Here is a 17,969-nt window from a genome sequence, read left to right as displayed (position 1 = left end):
TTGTCATCGTTGCTTTAGAAATCATTAAAATTGAATTGCAAAAATGTTGCCAAAGACTTTATTATTAGAGTGACTACCTGCTCTCTGACTACCTGCAGTGTCATTGCCGCACTCCCACCCCTTCTTTTGAGTAAATTACTTTGTGTTTAACTAAGGGTGATGCTTGTGAAAATTGTAGAGGGAATATAGCTGCTGCTGTGCTGAGATGCAACTAAGCACCTTGGCTTTCCCTTTTGAAGAAGAAACTGAAGATAGGGCCCAGTGGTTTTCAAAACCATGGTCCAAAACAGGTTACTAATGTCATATAAGTCATCAGAGACAGGAAGAAAAAAAGATATTTCCATGCTTAAGGTATTTCCGGAACTTGATAGTGAGAAGGGAATGTTTGGTCAAGAGAACCCCCCTGGATTCCATCAGAATCAGTGATGGCTCCCCTACTGCTTCTACTCTCCACTCCCAGCTTTTGAAGCAAGGCTGGACTCCCAACGGTGGCAGAAGCCTCATTCTAGGAGATTAACAGGAGCCCTCTCCTTTCACTGTGCCACCAGTTGTGAGCTGAAGAAAACTCCTGGTTTATTTCTAATGTCATTTATCTCTCATGTTGGAAAGAGAGAAACCAGTCTTTCTGAACTTAATTTGATTCTAGATTTTTTTCTCCTTGGGAGGGGAAAATGTCAACTCCAGTATAATATAGTCATCTATCAGTAATCCATTTGTTATTTACCTACTTGATAGACTTCTCAAAGAATATTTTTAATTCCAGTATAACTTCCCTTTTGTGGGGAAGAAACTACATCATCTATCAATGGTTCTTTGCTTGAAGAACAAAAATTAGTATTAGCCTTGCCTAAAATCTATTATAATGACTTCCTAACAAGCCCCATACCTACCCCTTCTACCATTCTCTCTCCACCCCTCTGATAAAACACACACTGCATTCTAAAGACAAACACAATTTTTAAATTATTCTACTTGGAATTATCTCTGTTATCAACTTCTCTCTGTAGGACACTTACATGCTTTAAAAGACTATCTTTCAAGTGAACAATGATTTCTGGGATTTTTTTCAGCCCAGGGGCCACATAATACAGAACGTATCTAAATATATTTTAGAAAATATTATCTTCTGAGTAGAAAAAAATCAAACACTTTAGCCATTCTGTTCTTACACAGCATATCCTGGGCCAGAGTATTTTGCTGGTTTTCGGCATTAATGATGATTCCCTCCCCACTTGAAATGCCATTTATTGCTGAAAGGCCTGACTTAACAAACTGCAGTTAGCAACAGTATTTTCCCCAAAAGTTTCTGAATCAATTACCAAATTGAAACCTTCTTGCTAGAGGGCTATATCTGGATTTTCATTTTGAAAATACCTTATGGATGATTGTAAATTCATGAGGCAATTCCCTGAGTGAAGCAGTTACCAAGCTGTAAACTATTCCAAGGCCAAGTTTACCCCATATCAAGCAAAGGAAGCTCATTAGCTGAGGGGTAGAAAAATGACTTATTACTGATTTTTTAAAAAAAAAAAAAAAAAAAAAAAAGAGGATCTTGCACATTTATCTATCTTGATTTGGTCCCCAAGAAGAAAGGAACACCTAGTAACAACTATGATAACTTCACTTAGTCAATGTTTGCAGTTTTCAGAGTTCTTTGTCAAATTCTGGTCCAATTAAACATTTTATAAACTCAAACAAGTACATACTCTTATAAACTCTTTCAAAATTAAATTGGCTTCTCATTCAACTTCTGGGTTTGTTTGTTCCCCAGTTTACCAGAAATTGAAAACCACATCTTTCTTCTGCTTAAAAATCCACAGAATAAAATGGTGCAATTGCTGTGGGAAACAATCTGACAGTTTTCTGAAAAGTTAAACATAGGCTGGGCCTGGTGGCTCACACCTGTAATCTCAGCACTTTGGGAGGCCGAGGGGAGGATCACCCGAGGCCAGGAGTTTGAAACCAGCCTCAGCAACATAGAAAAAAAAGTTAAACATAAATTTACCATACAACAATTCCACTCCTGATTATCTACTCAAGGGAAATAAAAATGCAAAGTTCACACAAAGACTTGTACACATAAAATGTTCACATAAATGTTGCCCTCAGCAACATTATTCAGAAAAGCCAAAAAGTGGAAACCATCTAAATGTTCATCAAATGTTGAATGGATAAAAAAAAATGGGCATATCCATAAATGAGCTGCTACTGAGCAACAGAAAGGAATAAATACTGATACATGCTACAACATGGATGATCCTTAAAACATTACGCTAAGAATGCAGACACAAAAGACAACATATTGTATGATTTCATTAAATGAAATGTCCAGAAAAGGCAAACCTATAGAGACAAAGTAGATTAATAGTTGCCTGGGGCTGGAAAGAGGCACTGATTACAAATGGGCACACAGGATTTGGGGGTTAATGGAAATGTTCCAAAACTTTATCATGTTGATGGTTGTGAAACTTCATACATTTACTAAAAGTCACCTAATGGTACAACTAAAATGAATGAATTTTGTGATATGTAGCTTATAACTCAAGCTATTTAAAACACACATAAACATATACACACACAGATTCCCCATAATGCAGAAAATAAAGTACAAAATCTCTAGCATGGCAATGAAGACCCTGTCTAGTCTGCTTCACCATTTCCGGTCCAACAACCTTCATTTCCCCAACACAGCGATGCAACAGTTTTTCCTCTTCCCCAGAATATGTGGAGCTGTTCACACTTCTGTGCTTTTTTTCCCCCACACCTTCTTTTCCTCTTCCCCAGAACATGTGGAGCTGTTCACACTTCTGTGCTTTTTTTTTCACACCTTAAAACCCACAGCCCCTTTGCTACCCAGTGAACTCCTATTCATCCTTCAAGACCCAAAGTAAATTAAACTCTGAAGTAATCTCTAAATTGTCTCCATCAGAATGAATTTCTTACTCATTTGTGGTCCCATGGAATCCGGCCACCGCACTCCAGCCTGGGTGACAGAGCGAGACTCCGTCTCAAAAAAAAAAAAAAAAAAAAAAAAAAGAAGAATCTTCTATATATAAGTATATCATTTCCTTTTTTTTTTTTTTTTTTCCTTTTTTTGAGATTGATTTCGCTCTTGTTGCCCAGGCTGGAGTGCAATGGCATGATCTTGGCTAAGTGCAACCTACGCCTCCCAGGTTCAAGTGATTCTCCTGCCTCAGCCTCCCAAGTATCTGGGATTACAGGCATGCGCCACCACGTCAGGCTAATTTTGTATTTTTAGTACAGACAGGGTTTCTCCATGTTGGTCAGGCTGGTCTTGAACTCTCAACCTCAGGTGATCCACCCACCTCAGCCTCCCAAAGTGCTGGGATTATAGGCTTGAGGCACCGCGCCCGGCCCACCATTTCTTCTGTGCATTATAAGTCTCTGTACAGTGCCACCTCCACTGTGTTTTGTTCATCTTTGATTTTTCTTTCAGAAAAATTATATAGTAATAGCTAGTATTTACTCAACATTTACTCTTTGCAATGCACTTTTAATATATTCTAGTCCTCACAACAATTCTGTAGGTGAGGTATCACTGCCTCCATTATTCAGAGGAAGAAACTGAGACTCAGAGGACACACAACATGCCTAGGATCACACTGCCAGTAGACAGAAAAACTGAAATGCAAACCTGAGATACGTATCTACTGGAATCCAAAAGTCCATGTTCTTGCCACTAAGCTTCTTGTGGTTTACAAAACAGACAAGAAAGGATGCATATTGTATTGTATGTTACTCTGCTGGGGCTGCTATGACAATTCCATAGCCTGGGAGGCTTAAACAACAGATATTTATTTTCTCACAGTTCTGGAGGCTTGGAAGTCCAGATCCAGCTGCCAGCCAATTTGGCTTCTAGTGAGAACTCTGTTTCTGGCTTGCAGATGGCTACCTTTTTGCTGTGTCTTCACTCGGTGGAGAGAGTGAGCTGTGGTTTCTCTTCTTCTGACAAGGGCTGTGAACTCCATCATTGGGACTGCACCCTTGTATCTTAATCTAAACCTAGTTACCTCCTAAAGATACCACCTCCAAATACCATTAGGATTCCTTGTAGTAAACAAAAATTATAGGAGGCCATTAGGCTCCTATAATATGACATATGAATTTATATATATACATATTCATATAACATATGAATTTTGGGAAGACGCACAATGCACATGTTGGCAAGAATTATGAGACCTAAGTTTTAGTACCAGTTTTATCACTGATCATGTGATGTTGGAAAAGTCACTTGACAATCTTGAAACGAGCCCATTTCCTTGTAAGGAAAACGAGAGGGTTGGACTAGATAATCTCCAACTCATGTTCCAGTTCTAAAAATTCTGATTCTGTGTGCCATCTTGCAACCACTGAAACTCAGATATACCAGTTCAGAGCATACTGTTTGGTGATGATCTGAAATCTCAACACAGAGCTGTATGGTGATGCTACCATATCACACTACCATGGGCAGGTACCTCCCAGGAGTGTGAGCTCTTGAACCATTAGAGCAGTTCCTTCGGGCCAGGCCAGGCGTCCCCAACTCTCCCTGACTGCATGCTTTGTGAGAAGGTACCCAACACATGAACTTTGACACTACCTTCGTCCTACACAAGCCATCCACATCACCTACCTAATAAGAAATACTATCTGGCCGGGCGCGGTAGCTCAAGCTTGTAATCCCAGCACTTTGGGAGGCCGAGACGGGCGGATCACGAGGTCAGGAGATCGAGACCATCCTGGCTAACACGGTGAAACCCCGTCTCTACTAAAAAATACAAAAAACTAGCCAGGCGAGGTGGTGGGCGCCTGTAGTCCCAGCTACTCGGGAGGCTGAGGCAGGAGAATGGTGTAAACCCGGGAGGCGGAGCTTGCAGTGAGCTGAGATCCGGCCACTGCACTCCAGCCTGGGTGACAGAGCAAGACTCTGTCTCAAAAAAAAAAAAAAAAAAGAAATACTATCTGTGGTCAGGCGCGGCGGCGGCTCACGCCTGTAATCCCAGCACTTTGGGAGGCCGAGGTGGGCGGATAACGAGATCAGGAGTTTGAGACCATCTTAACCAACACGGTAAAACCCTGTCTCTACTAAAAATACTAAAATTAGCCGGGCTTGGTGGCGCGTACCTGTTATCCCAGCTACTCAGGAGGCTGAGGCAGGAGAATCACTTGAATCTGAGAGGCACAGGTTGTAGTGAGCTGAGATCGTGCCACTACACTCCAGCCTGGGCGACAGAGGGAGACTCCGTCTCAGAAAAAAAAAAAAAAAAAAGAAAAAGAAAAAAAGAAATGCTATGTGCACAGTGCCAGGCATTGGTTAATTTTTTTAAGCATTCACAAACACTGTCTCCTAACTGGCCTCCTCCCTTCAATGAATTCCATAGGTTGCCAGGTGAACTTTCCTGAAGCACAGGCAGCCAGTTCTGATCGTGCCATTAAGTAAGCTTTTTTGTTGTTTGTTTCCTAGCATTTTATTTCTTATACAATAAAGTCAAACTTCCTTCGTCTGGCTTATAAGGTCTTATGTGTTCTAGCTTCAACCAGTTTCTCCAACCCCTTTTTCTCTACTACTCTTCAGAAAACTTGCATTCCAGGCAAAATAAACTACCTATGGTTTCCTGTAGCATATTTTTTACATTAACATAATTTCTAACAATATTCTAAATCATTCTAAAATGTCAGCCAGGTGTAGTGGCTCACACCTGTAATCCCAGCACTTAAGAGAGGCGAAGGGGGCAGATCACTTGAGGTCAGGAGTTCAAGACCACCCTGGCCAACATGGTGAAACCCCACCTCTACTAAAAAAACACAAAAATTAGCAAAGTGTGGTGGCGTACACTTGTAGTCTCAGCTACTAGGGAGACTGACGCAGGAGAATCGCTTGAACCTGGGAGGCAGAGGTTGTAGTGAGCTGAGATTGCACCACTGCACTCCAGTCTGGGTGACTCTGTCTTAAAATAAAATGTAGAACATGCTTCCCTAATAGCACACATTTTGTTTATGCAGTAGGTTTATGCAGTTCCTTGTATTAAACAAAATTAGAGGAGGCCATTGTTTTGAACTTCTGTACGAGACCGCAACAGACCAGACTAAAATAAAAATGGAATCACTCACGGTCACCACACCGAAAATGAGTTATCTGGCCCTCCAAGAAATCAGGAGATGGATAACAGGCCAGTTTCAATCTTCAATCAGCAAGATAATGAATTTCCTCTGTTTTAGTCCTTACGGCAAAGAGTAACTTGAAGTGACCTGATGTTAACCTATCAGTTATCTTTCTGTTGTTCTGTCTCCACCTTACCAGGAAAGTAACTTTGAAATGACCAATCTGCTTTTTGTTCTTTGTTTCTGCTTTCTACAGCCCTTTTTTCTGTCCGTAAAGCCAACCTCCTCTGTTCCACTCATTGGGGCATTCATTCCATTTTATGGAATGAAGTGTTGCCTGATTCTAGAATCGCAATAAGGCCAATTGAGATCTTTAGATGTGTCAAATTTTTGTCTTTTGACACTTGTGCTGGTCTGTCTAGAATGCCCTCTTCATTCCACATACCCACATTCTTCAAATGAGCCCACATGGCAGATGCCCAGTGCAGTAACTGACATGTAAGTACTCAATACTATTCAAAGCTGCGTTTTGCCCCTCACACTAGCTATTCCTCTCCCTCTAACCTCAATTTTTTCTATACACCTTTCTTATGTAGCTTATTACTTTCTATTGTACTTAATGTAAATGTCTTAGATTGCCAGAGATCCAAAGCACTGGAAAAATCAGTATTCAGTCTTAGTCCATGTGTACCCAGCACCAAACAAAATTACTGTTTATGGTCAATAAATCTTTCCGTAATGAATGAGAACAAAACTAGTGTTTGAACCAGAGTGGTCTCTGGTGGAAACTGACAGCTAAAACTGGACGGGGAGTGGAGCAGAGGTGAAGAAGTACTTAATGAGGCCCTACTATGAGCCAGGTACTGTGCAGAGCACAGCTTCATCCTTTGTTTCATTTAATCCTTTCCAAAAAACCGTATGAAGCAGCAGTAACAATTTCATCTCCATTTTACATATGAGGAGTTTGGGTTAGGGAAGTCAGGAAACTTGCCTGAGGTCACAACCAAGTATGTTTGGGTCTTTCCAGTACTGCACTTGTCGCTTGTCCTCCTTCCAATTTATCACTCCCCTCCTCTCCCCGACGAAGGTCGAGGACTTTCTAGGAAAACATGCAGCCTCCAACCACTTCCGCCTGGGGAGCCCAGTCTCGCCCTTCGCTGCCAGAACCACACGGAGCGCGCGTGGCGGGAGTGAAGAAGGTGAGCTGCAGTCCGGACGTAAGGCCCCGCCCACTATGTCGCTGGTGACGTCATCACGCAGAGCCGAGTCGGCGCGTCCACATCCTTTAAATATGGTCTTTCCCGGGCGCGCGCGACAATGTGAGGAGTGGGGTGGAGCGTGTGTGGTGTGTGGCTGCGGCCTGGGCAAGAGCCGCCGCGGACCATGAGGTGGGCGGAAAGGCTGTGTTGCAGCCGAGACGCGGACGGGAGGGCGCTGCTGGGCCAGCGGGCGTCCTCATGCAGGGGCGGGAGGAGGGAACATGGCGGCCGGGCCAGGACCCTTTACTCCTGGCTCTGCGCGGCTCCTACTCCTGCTTTGCTTGCACTTTTACCTGCCTTTCTGGAACTTGTTTCCCCTCTCCTTGTGTCCCCTTTCCCTCAGCCGTTTCTTTTGCCTTCATCGACTCTTCCCCCCGGCTCTACTCTGGGTGGAAGTGTGAGAGGTAGATTAAGTGGGAGCCGGTCGGGCCCGTCCGGTGCCGAGAGACCGACTCCTAAATTTGACTAGGTTCTCGTATGTCACTTTATCAGTCTGCCTGGGATCACAGGAGAAATACTGAACATGAAGACATCAAGCCTGATTTCTAGTCCTGATGATGTCTGTAAGTGATCTTGTGAAATGTCATTTGAGTTGACCTCAGTCTCCTCAAATGTGAGGTTCTCTGAAAGGCCTAAGATTCCTGATGTCGAGGTAGCTTTTGTCATGCGGTGCCTGCCAGAATCTGCCCCAAAACAAAGCATGGTCGGGAAAACAAAAGCAAGATTTATTTTGGCAGTAAAGGAATGGAAAACGGAGTTGACTTCCAGTTCCATGCCATCAAGTGGCCTAGTATGTAAGCAATGAGAACACCATTCTGTTTCAGCTCTTATTTCCATAGTGGGTGTCCTAAGAGTAACACTCCCGGCGTAGATTAAATAGAAAAAGGCTCGTCCTGTATGGTCATTGCTGCTTTGCCACAGAGAACCTTGGGTCTGCTGTATTCTGTTTTAGGTGCCACAGTCTGTTGAGGGTAGATATTTAGGGAGAGATTTTTCCTCACCTAACAGCAGCTAGCCTAGCCAATCGCTTGCTTTTGATCTTGGCCTTTTGTTTTTCCTCAGCTGAGTAAGTTCTGGAGGGATCCTGCCTCTGTTGGAGCCTTCGCAGCCAGGCAGCTGTGAACTGTGAGCTAGAGTGAAGCAGAAATCTAGAAAGATGAGCTCCAAGATGGTCATAAGTGAACCAGGACTGAATTGGTGAGTTGTAGCTACTTTGTAATCCACTGAAGAGGAGTGTAGTGGGGCTGATGGTTGACATAAGAAAATAGATTCCTGGCATAGAGAGATTTGGAGGAAACAGAAGATACAAGTTTAAGGTTTCCGAATTTACGTTACCCTCATCCTCAAATACTGAACGCTAGAGTTATGGCTGACTACACTTCCATTCCTATATTGGAACAACAATTCAGCACTCAAATTCTTTTTAGGTATAATTCCCTCAGGTATTTATTGCTGGTCTCCTGAAGGTCTCTCTCAGGTATTTATTGCTGGTCTCCAGAAGGAGAGATTCTGGAATATTCTTGTGTCCAAGAACCTTGCCCATTTCCATGCAAGTAATAAAAAAGACCCTCTTTAAGAATAGACATGCTTACTCCAGCCTGGGCGACAGAGCGAGACTCCGTCTCAAAAAAAAAAAGAATAGACATGCTTTCTGTTATATTGAAATCTATATCAAATGATAATATGAATGCATAGACTGTGTTTTAGAAGTGAATGAGAACTTTGCAAATAGAGAGCCTGGTTAAATATTATAGTGGTTTTGTAGACATCTAGCTAATACATGTGCTGATTTAGTTCATTTTAACACACATTTACTGAGCCAGCCAAGAAGGATCAAATGTTATAAACGGTTACAAAGAGTATTAAAATAGTACCTGACTCAGAATATTAAGTCAGTATGTTCAATAAGTATTTGTTTACTGCTAGCAATACTCCCGTCCCCAGGGAGCTCACAATCCCTGAGGCCCTTGACTTTGTTTTTATATGATGTGCAGAAACTTAAGAATTTATTGAGATGTCACAGATACAATACCACAACAAGGTAATAAGAAACTATAGTGGTACATAGCAAATAAGACATTCTAATTTTACCATTAATACCTTAGTATGGTTTTTTGGATAAATGCCTTTAAGAACAGTTAAAAGAAGAGTATGGAGCAAATATGCTAGAATTTCCTATTTGGGCACTAGGACACCCAGAAGTTTGATTAGGTAAGAAGTATGCCCATTTGCATTCCTTGCCAGTGCTATGAAGTATGCGTTCAGATGTAGCACAGATGATCTTATATACCGCTGGCGTTGTGGAACCAGTTGTAGTTTAGAACCTTTGCACAATGTTGTAGCCCTTGGAATTATCCTTTTCCACAGAATTTTACTGACCTTTGTCCTCCCTAGATTAATGGATTCATTGTTTTCAAATTTTTAATTCCTTCATTCAAACAGCATTTTTGGATGCCTAACTATATGGAAAGCATTGAATATATGTTCGTCTCTAAATTAGTTATGGTGTTATGAAAAATCATATCACCTTTGAGGTGGTTTTAGCAAACCATTGATTCCATTTGCCAAAGTAAACAAAATAGGTAGGATATGTAGTCTTCATAGTGTCTTTTGGCTCAGCACAGTAGTGCATGAAACAAAAATAAGTTGAGAAGTATTTTCTTTTCAGCAACCAATATCTTAATGTTATGTCCTAGAGCCAGAAGTGAGGCCAGCCTTTGACAGACCCTTGATTATACTTCAGTCTTTTCTATCTTTAACTCTTCAGTCTCTGTGACATTTATTTAATTATGTACTGAAGAAAATGCAGGGCTGATTATTGGAGCTGGAGAATTTCATAATGGGCCTGGGTTTAAAGCTATCAAGAAGTAACAATTCTAAGCCCACGGATCTGATATATGAAATTAAACATAGTAAGGAGAGATTGTCTGGGGATGGGGGGTAAGAAAGTATGAAATTATAAGTTACAATTGTGCCATTATGTGTCTTAGCATGAGATTTTGAATTGTCCAATGTAAGTAAATTACTTTGTTTCACAGGGATATTTCCCCAAAAAATGGCCTTAAGACATTTTTCTCTCGAGAAAATTATAAAGATCATTCCATGGCTCCAAGTTTAAAAGAACTATGTGTTTTATCCAACAGGTAATATGTTTATTTGGTTACTTATTTCCATATTTGATTGTTGTTTTTCCGATAGTTGAAGTTTTATGTGTATCTCTAATACATTCAAATTATAGAAATGTTTGAATTATAGAAATATTCAAATTATAGAAATGTTTAAAATAAAACAACTTTTAACACTTTGATATTTCTTTTCAGACCTTCAGTCCTTTCTCCACACATGAACTGCAAAACAGTTTTATAGTATTTTATAATACTATGCTAAAGTGTCCCAATAATTTTTATAATGCTATACTGATATAGTATAATAGTATACAAACATTTATACCAATAAATGTTTTAGTGTAGTACCAATATTATACTAATAATTGTTTAGTACTAAATAGTATACTATTTATAACATATGCACATGCACACATACGTACACATGTATGCAATACAAAATAGAATCATACTAAAAATATACTGTAAAACTGTTTTGCAGTTATCTATCATTTAAAGTGATAGTCTGAATATCTTTTCATGCCCCAACATTTAGTTCATATCTTAATGGTTGCATATTACCTCACTATATAGCTTACAGATGTACTTTTAATTCATTTAGCTAGTCCTGTGTTGCAAAACATTGTGTTCCCTTTTTTCTTTTTTTTTTTTTGTGATTAGAAATATATTGGTAAATTTTTATAGTTACTTCTATAAGATACACTCACGGAAATTGAATTGTTTGGTCAGACAATATGTACATTTTGTATTTTGATAGATACTGCCAAATTGCTAAAGGTTTTTTTCCTCTCTGATATTTAATGACTATTAAATGATAATTTTTACTTCTTACTGCTCACTTGCCTGTAGTAGCTCTTCTATCCTTTTTGATCGACTATTTCTACGATGTTGTTAATGAATCCAAAAACCAAGTAATTGAGTTTACTAGAAAAATGTGTAAATACACCAAATGAGGAATTAGGAAATACCCCCAGGGAAGCTCAACATTTACTTTCTTCCTTTCTCCTTTTACAGTAGAGGAAGTGTATCTCCCCATCTTTTCCTGCTTTCTCAGTTATCTTTTCTGTCCGTTGTCCCCTCTTACTCCTCTAACTTTGTTCTCTCCCATTTTCAGTCATCTTGATTACTTTTTGGTTTTTGTTCTGTTTTTTTAAGAGACGTGGTCTTGCTGTGTTTCCCAAGCTGATCTTGAACTCCTGGCTTCAAGTAATTCTCCACCTTGACCTCCCAAAGTGCTGGGATTACAGCCAGGAACCACTCTGCCTGGCCAGCTTAATCAGTATTTGAACATGCTCAAGTTGTCCTGTTTTAAATAATCCCTGGACTCCACATTTTCTCCTAATTACCTTCTTACCTCTTCTCTCATTTATACTTAGACTTCTTTAAAGACTTGTATATGCTCACTGGGAAGAAATGAGGAACAAAAAAGCTGTAAGACATACAGAAAACAATTAATAAAATAGTAATAGTCCTTACTTATCAATAACTTAAATGTAAATTAATTAAACTCCCCAATGAAAGGATGGATTGGCAGAATGGATTTAAAAACAGGATTAAAAACTTTCCATTTACTGCACATCCTACTCCACTTGCTGGGATTACAGGCATGAACCACCCTGTGCAGCCCATAGCTATATTGTATTCTATTGTTGGGTGAATATAATTTTTAGATTGACCTCTGTTGATAATTTAGCTTGTTACCATTACTGTTAGAAATGTGAGCATCCTTTTTGCATGTGCTTGTATAAGTAGGATAAACTCCTGTCAGTAGAGAGTATGTATATATATTTATTTTGATAGATGTTGCCAGATTGCTATTAAAAGCATTAAAGAAAAAAGTGCTTTTTTGATTCCATCAAATGAATGCATAAGTTTACATAAAAACAAGCAGAAGTTGTAGTAAAGAGACAATTTTAGTCCAGGCTCAGTGGCTCACACCTGTAATCTCAGCATTTTGAAAGGGTAAGGCAGGAGGATGACTCCCAGCCTGGGCAACAAATTGAGACCCTGTCTCTCCAAAAACAATTCGCTGTATGTAGTGGCACATACCTATAGTCCTACTTACTCAGGAGGCTGAGGCACGAGGATCACTTGAGCCCAGGAGTTGGAGACTGCAGTGAGCTATGATTGTGCCACTATATTCCTGCCTGGGCAACAGAGTGAGATCCTGTCTACAAAAAAAAGAGACAATTTTTAAAAAATAAATGTTTTAAAGAGGCAGTTTCAGAAGCAACTTTCTTCTTGTCAAAGTGCATAGTTGTAATATCTGTGCTGGTGTTGGATATATAAAGTTAAAGCAGTAGACTCCCTTATGTATGTACATCTATGGATATTTTTAAAAACTATTCGTTATTCAACTTATACAGTTTTTTAGGATAACTAATTTCTTAAAACTTACTACCAATTAAATAAAGAATAGTCATTGTTTATTTGGATCAAAAATTGCTATAAATTCTATTGTCCTGGGATTTAGAGAACATATGTCTGTCTTTAAAAAAGGGAATCATCTCAGGTCAGGCGTAGGTGGCTCACACCTGTAATACCAGCCTTTAGGAGGCCAGAGCAGCTGGATCACTTAAGCCCAGGAGGTCAAGACAAGCCTGGGCAACATGGTGAGACCCTGTCTCTACAAAAATACAAAAAATAGCCAGGTGTGGTGGTTGTGCACCTGCAGTCTCAGCTACTGGGGAGGCTGAGGTGTGAGGATCACCTGAGTCCAGGGATGTTAAGGCTGCAGTGAGCCAGGATCACGCTACTGCACTCCAGCCTGGGCAACAGAGTGAGACCTTGTCTGTCTGTCTGTCTGTCTGTCTGTCTGTCTCTCTCTCTCTCTCTCTCTCTCTCTCTCTCTCTCTCCCCCCACCCCCTCTCTACCCCCCTCCGCCCCCTCACACACACACACACACACACACACACACAGATAATCTCGGCTGGGCACAGTAGCTCATGCCTATAATCACAACACTCTGGGAGGCTAGGAGCAAGAGGATCACCTGAGCCCAGGAGTTCAAGACCAGCCCGGGCAACATAGCAAGACTTTGTCTCTACACATAATTTAAAAATTAGCTGGTGTGGTGGCATGCACATGTGGTCCCAGCTGCTTGGGAAACTGAGGTGGGAGGATCACTTGAGCCTGGGAGGTCAAGGCCACAGTGAGCCGTGCTCACACCACTGCACTCCTGGACAACAGAGCAAGACCCCATCTCAAAATTTGAGACCTTATCTCAAATTAAAAAAAAAAAAAAACAAAAAACTTTCGTCTCAGCCTTTCTCTTTTCACACTAAAAATTTCTGGTATTAATCTTCGTCTTGCCACTGCTTCTCATTTTATTTTTAACTTTAGAGTTAAAGTCTTGCCATGTTGCCCAGGCTAGACTCAAATTCCTGGGCTCAGGTGATCCTCCTGCCTCAGCCACCTGAATAGATGGGGTTATAGGTACACGCCAGTGTGCCCAGTTTATTTTAATGGTTCAAGTCCACTTCTGTTCAGCATATCCCAGGTGTGGGTTGTAGCCTGGCTTTGCACAAGGAAAAAGGCATTTTGCTGGAAGTTGGGCATACCTAACATATTTTTTTCTTAGAATATCCTTGTTTTCTTTTTTTTTTTTTTTTTTTTTTTTTTTTTTTGAGACGGAGTCTTGCTCTGTCACCCAGGCTGGAGTGCAGTGGCCGGATCTCAGCTCACTGCAAGCTCCGCCTCCCGGGTTTACGCCATTCTCCTGCCTCAGCCTCCCGAGTAGCTGGGACTACAGGCGCCCGCCACCGCGCCCGGCTAGTTTTTTGTATTTTTAGTAGAGACGGGGTTTCACCGTGTTAGCCAGGGTGGTCTCGATCTCCTGACCTCGTGATCCGCCCACCTCAGCCTCCCAAAGTGCTGGGATTACAGGCTTGAGCCACCGCGCCCGGCCCCTTGTTTTCTTTAGATTTCTATAGAGCACAAAATAATCTATTAGTATAATTTACCTTGTACTATAGAAAAAATACACAAGTTATTGATATGTTTCTAGTCTTTTTTCCTAACCTTAAGTTTTATTAAGAATTATTACAGTCATTGTTATAGTAATTACTGTAATAATTCTTAATTACTGTAATAATTATTACAATTATTATTTCAGGCTTTATTGTTTACAGTTTTCTTGTGGAAAAACAAGGCCTTTTATTCTGTTAATTTCAAGATAAAAAAAATTTTCCTTTTGCTCTCTGTGCTCCATAAGTGTTTGTAAAATGAAAGGACAACTTGAATAGTGTTTTTACAAATGAATAATATAAAAAGTTAATATTATGTTACTTTTCTTTGAAGCATGAAAAAAACATTACATAATATTTCCAAAGTCTCCCAAGAAAATAAAAAAGGATTTTAAAATGCCCCATGAGCCATTCATGTAGAAATAGCCTTTTTTAGTTATGTAAACAATGTAAACAATCATGTAAACAATTGCCTTTTTTTTTAAATTAAAGTTTCTGTTTGCAGATATTCATAACTGAATTTTAAGCAAACAAGGGGGGAAATAGCCTTTTTTTTTTTTTTTTTTTTTGAGACGGAGTCTCGCTTTGTCGCCCAGGCTTGAGTCCAGTGGCACGATCTCAGCTCACTGCAAGCTCCGCCTCCCAGGTTCCTGCCATTCTCCTGCCTCAGCCTCCAAGTAGCTGGGACTACAGGCGCCCGCCACCACGCCCAGCTAATTATTTTGTATTTTTAGTAGAGACGGAGTTTCACCGTGTTAGCCAGGATGGTCTCAATCTCCTGACCTCGTGATCCGCCCGCCTCGGCCTCCCAAAGTGCTGGGATTACAGGCGTGAGCCACCGCGTCCGGCCAGGAAATAGCTTTAAATAGAAATATATATATATAAAGCTTTAACACATTTAATTTAGGAAAATAAATCAAACTCAGAAGATACTAGTAGACTTGAAATGGAGATTAGAAGCACCATTCTCAAATGCGACGTTTAAACAAGCTACCAAACTAGTACTTAAAGTATAGGAAACTTAAAAGTTTTGGATTCTGCCCTGTTTTTGTTTTTGTTTTCCATGGAAAGTTTAAGAAAGGAGAATGGGCAGTTGACAAAATGCAGGGGCAAAACTTAAAACCGTCAACCAAAATAAAATATAATGCTGTATACGTGGATAGAGAAACCCTGTCAGATGCTTTTGGTTTACACCCTGATGAAGATTTTGACAGCACTGCACAAGGAAATGATCTTGATGTGCTACCATTTCATTCTTTGCTGAATGTAGCCAATTTAAACTGCTAGAATTCCTTGACATTCCTAGTCTGGCATATCTGAGTCAGCATCTTGTTGCTGCAGCAGCTTAATTAAATTTGCCAGTTTTTGGCACAGGACAGACATGTTCTCATATTCAGAGAGACAGCTGTGTAGCAGTATTGTTAAGAGTGCAGACACAATACTGTTAGGTTTGAATAGCTCTCAAGACATTTTCTAGTAAGAAGTCAATTTGCTGTAATACATTTCTCCCAAGATCAGCAGTTAATGTTCATTTTGTTAACCTAAAATATGCTTATTTTTATACAATTATTGGAGAAACTTTAGTAGCTATGTCTTTTTTTACCTGTGTTATTTTCAGAGCCAACCTAAGCATCCTAATTTTAATTTCCAAAATTCTTCTCCCATTCGTTTATCAGCTCTTTGAGTAGTTTTTTATCCATTGGTTCGCTCTGAGAGAGTGGTGTTAAATATTTTTTTCTTTATTTGGGGACCTACATATTTTCTAAAAAACTGTTGTCATCTTTTGGAATTTTTGACATATTTATTCTAGTATTATAAAGTTAATTTAAAACAAATCAGGAGTAGTTTGGATGGAACGTAACTCACCCTTTGTCCAGATGCAGATCTAAATTAGTAATTCTCAGCCGTTTCAGACTGATACCCTCCCACTTTTTATGACAGATATTTATAAGAAATAAGATACCTCCTTTACTAGCTTAAAATGAAATTAATAGATATAATTTTTAAAAACAATAAGTGTGAAATAATTTATTTTTATGTAAATTCATAGAGACTACTGCATTATGAGATATAATGAGGTAGTGAGATGCATCAGTTAAAATGAATACAGTTCATTTAAGTTCATTTAAAATATTTAAGAGAGAATAAAGCATACCATAAAATAATCATAGGAAAAATAAAATGTACTGTTAGGATAAATAATAACAGACTAGACTTATTTGTACCTGGTAAGAAAAAGCCTGAAAGGGACTGTTGAAAGTTATGCAGGATAGTAGTGCATATTGCAGGCATTTAGTCTTCCCCCCTTCTGAATGCCTTTAATCCCCCCTCTTTTGTGACAATCCAGATACACCTGTAGGCTTCCAGAAGGCCCTGGGGACATTAAAACTGCCTTGATTGAGAACCACTGCTATGGATATTTTCTCTTCCTTCTCTTTTTCTCCCTTAATCCCTGATCATGATGTTCTTAGGATTCTCTTCAGTCACCTACTTGGTATGTTCACTTTGGAAACCTAAGTTCTCCATAGTCCCATTGTGTTGATGTACATATCTACTTTTCTTTCTTCTTCATTGACTTCTCTAATGCACTTGATTATAACATCCTGGAGATTGGAGATGGTATTGTACTTAGTGTTGTATTTCCAGTACCTAGCATAGGCTGGCACATGGTAGTTAATAAATATTAACAAATGGAGGAATGAAGAATGAGTCAGCAGATGTCCATCTTTCTCATTAGTTTCCCTTCCTTTCTGGATTATTGTGTAATTTGGAGCTAGGTTATAGGAACAGTTACTGTGGTGGAAATTACAGTCGTACAGGCCAAGGAAGTATAGTTTTTGATGCACTTCTAAAGTCTCTTATTTAAAATGTAGATTATAATAACTGAATAGCAAAAATAGAGATGGGTTATGAATAAGATAAGGAAGTTGTGTTCATATGCCTTAATTTGGATAAGGTGACTTCTTAAAAGTAGGGGTAGCATTTGTGAATCTGAGTAACAGAGAAACTCTCTAAAATAAAAGAAATTTATTTGGGTGTAAAGCATTGCAATGGGAATATGCATGCCATAGTAAACTATGTGCGTATTCAGGGAGGTAAAGGAGGACAAAGATTTTTAAAGGAAAAAATTAGGATTATGTGATTGTTTTGAAATACTTATACTTGATCTTTGAAAGATAGTAACAAAGGTGACACCAATCCAAGGTTGGACGGGCAGTTCCTGAACAAATACCCTTGCAGAAGTATTTTGTTATCAGGAATTCAAACATGAGAACTCTGTCTTCATGGCCTTCACTAGCTCTAATTATTGGGGGCGGGGGGTTTGTTTTGTTTTGTTTTTTTAAGTTCCAGGGTACATGTGCAGGATGCGCAGGTTCGTTAGGTAGGTAAACATGTGCCATAGTGGTTTGCTGTACTTACCAACCCATCACCTAGGTATTAAGCCTAGCATGCATTAGCTATTTTTCCTAATGTTCTCCTACCCCAACCCCACCCCACAACAGGCCCATGTGTA

General features: G+C 39.7%; 2 protein-coding genes across 7 annotated transcripts in view; both read left to right on the top strand.

Moving 5' to 3' along the window:
* BNIP2 (BCL2 interacting protein 2) overlaps nucleotides 1-17,969 on the top strand; it is a 1,133,240-nt gene that overhangs the window by 282,887 nt on the left and 832,384 nt on the right. The gene's annotated exons all lie outside the window — the stretch shown is intronic.
* The window catches only part of ICE2 (interactor of little elongation complex ELL subunit 2), a 60,706-nt gene continuing 50,090 nt past the window's right edge, over nucleotides 7,354-17,969 (top strand). For 2 of the 6 annotated variants that reach the window (XM_050797247.1, XM_050797241.1), the window contains exons 1-4: nucleotides 7,385-7,493; nucleotides 7,857-7,927; nucleotides 8,427-8,561; nucleotides 10,403-10,507. In XM_050797247.1, the coding sequence (XP_050653204.1) occupies nucleotides 10,490-10,507 (18 nt within the window). In that variant the 5' untranslated portion in view covers nucleotides 7,385-7,493; nucleotides 7,857-7,927; nucleotides 8,427-8,561; nucleotides 10,403-10,489. Of the gene's footprint in view, nucleotides 7,494-7,856; nucleotides 7,928-8,426; nucleotides 8,562-10,402; nucleotides 10,508-17,969 lie in introns of all 6 variants that reach the window. The other 4 variants (XM_050797245.1, XM_050797243.1, XM_050797242.1 and 1 more) reach the window with 4 other exon arrangements.

Source organism: Macaca thibetana, chromosome 7, assembly GCF_024542745.1.
Source record: "Macaca thibetana thibetana isolate TM-01 chromosome 7, ASM2454274v1, whole genome shotgun sequence".
NCBI lineage: Eukaryota > Metazoa > Chordata > Mammalia > Primates > Cercopithecidae > Macaca > Macaca thibetana.
Note: the sequence above shows the minus strand (reverse complement) of the source record. Positions and strands in the feature narration are given on the sequence as shown.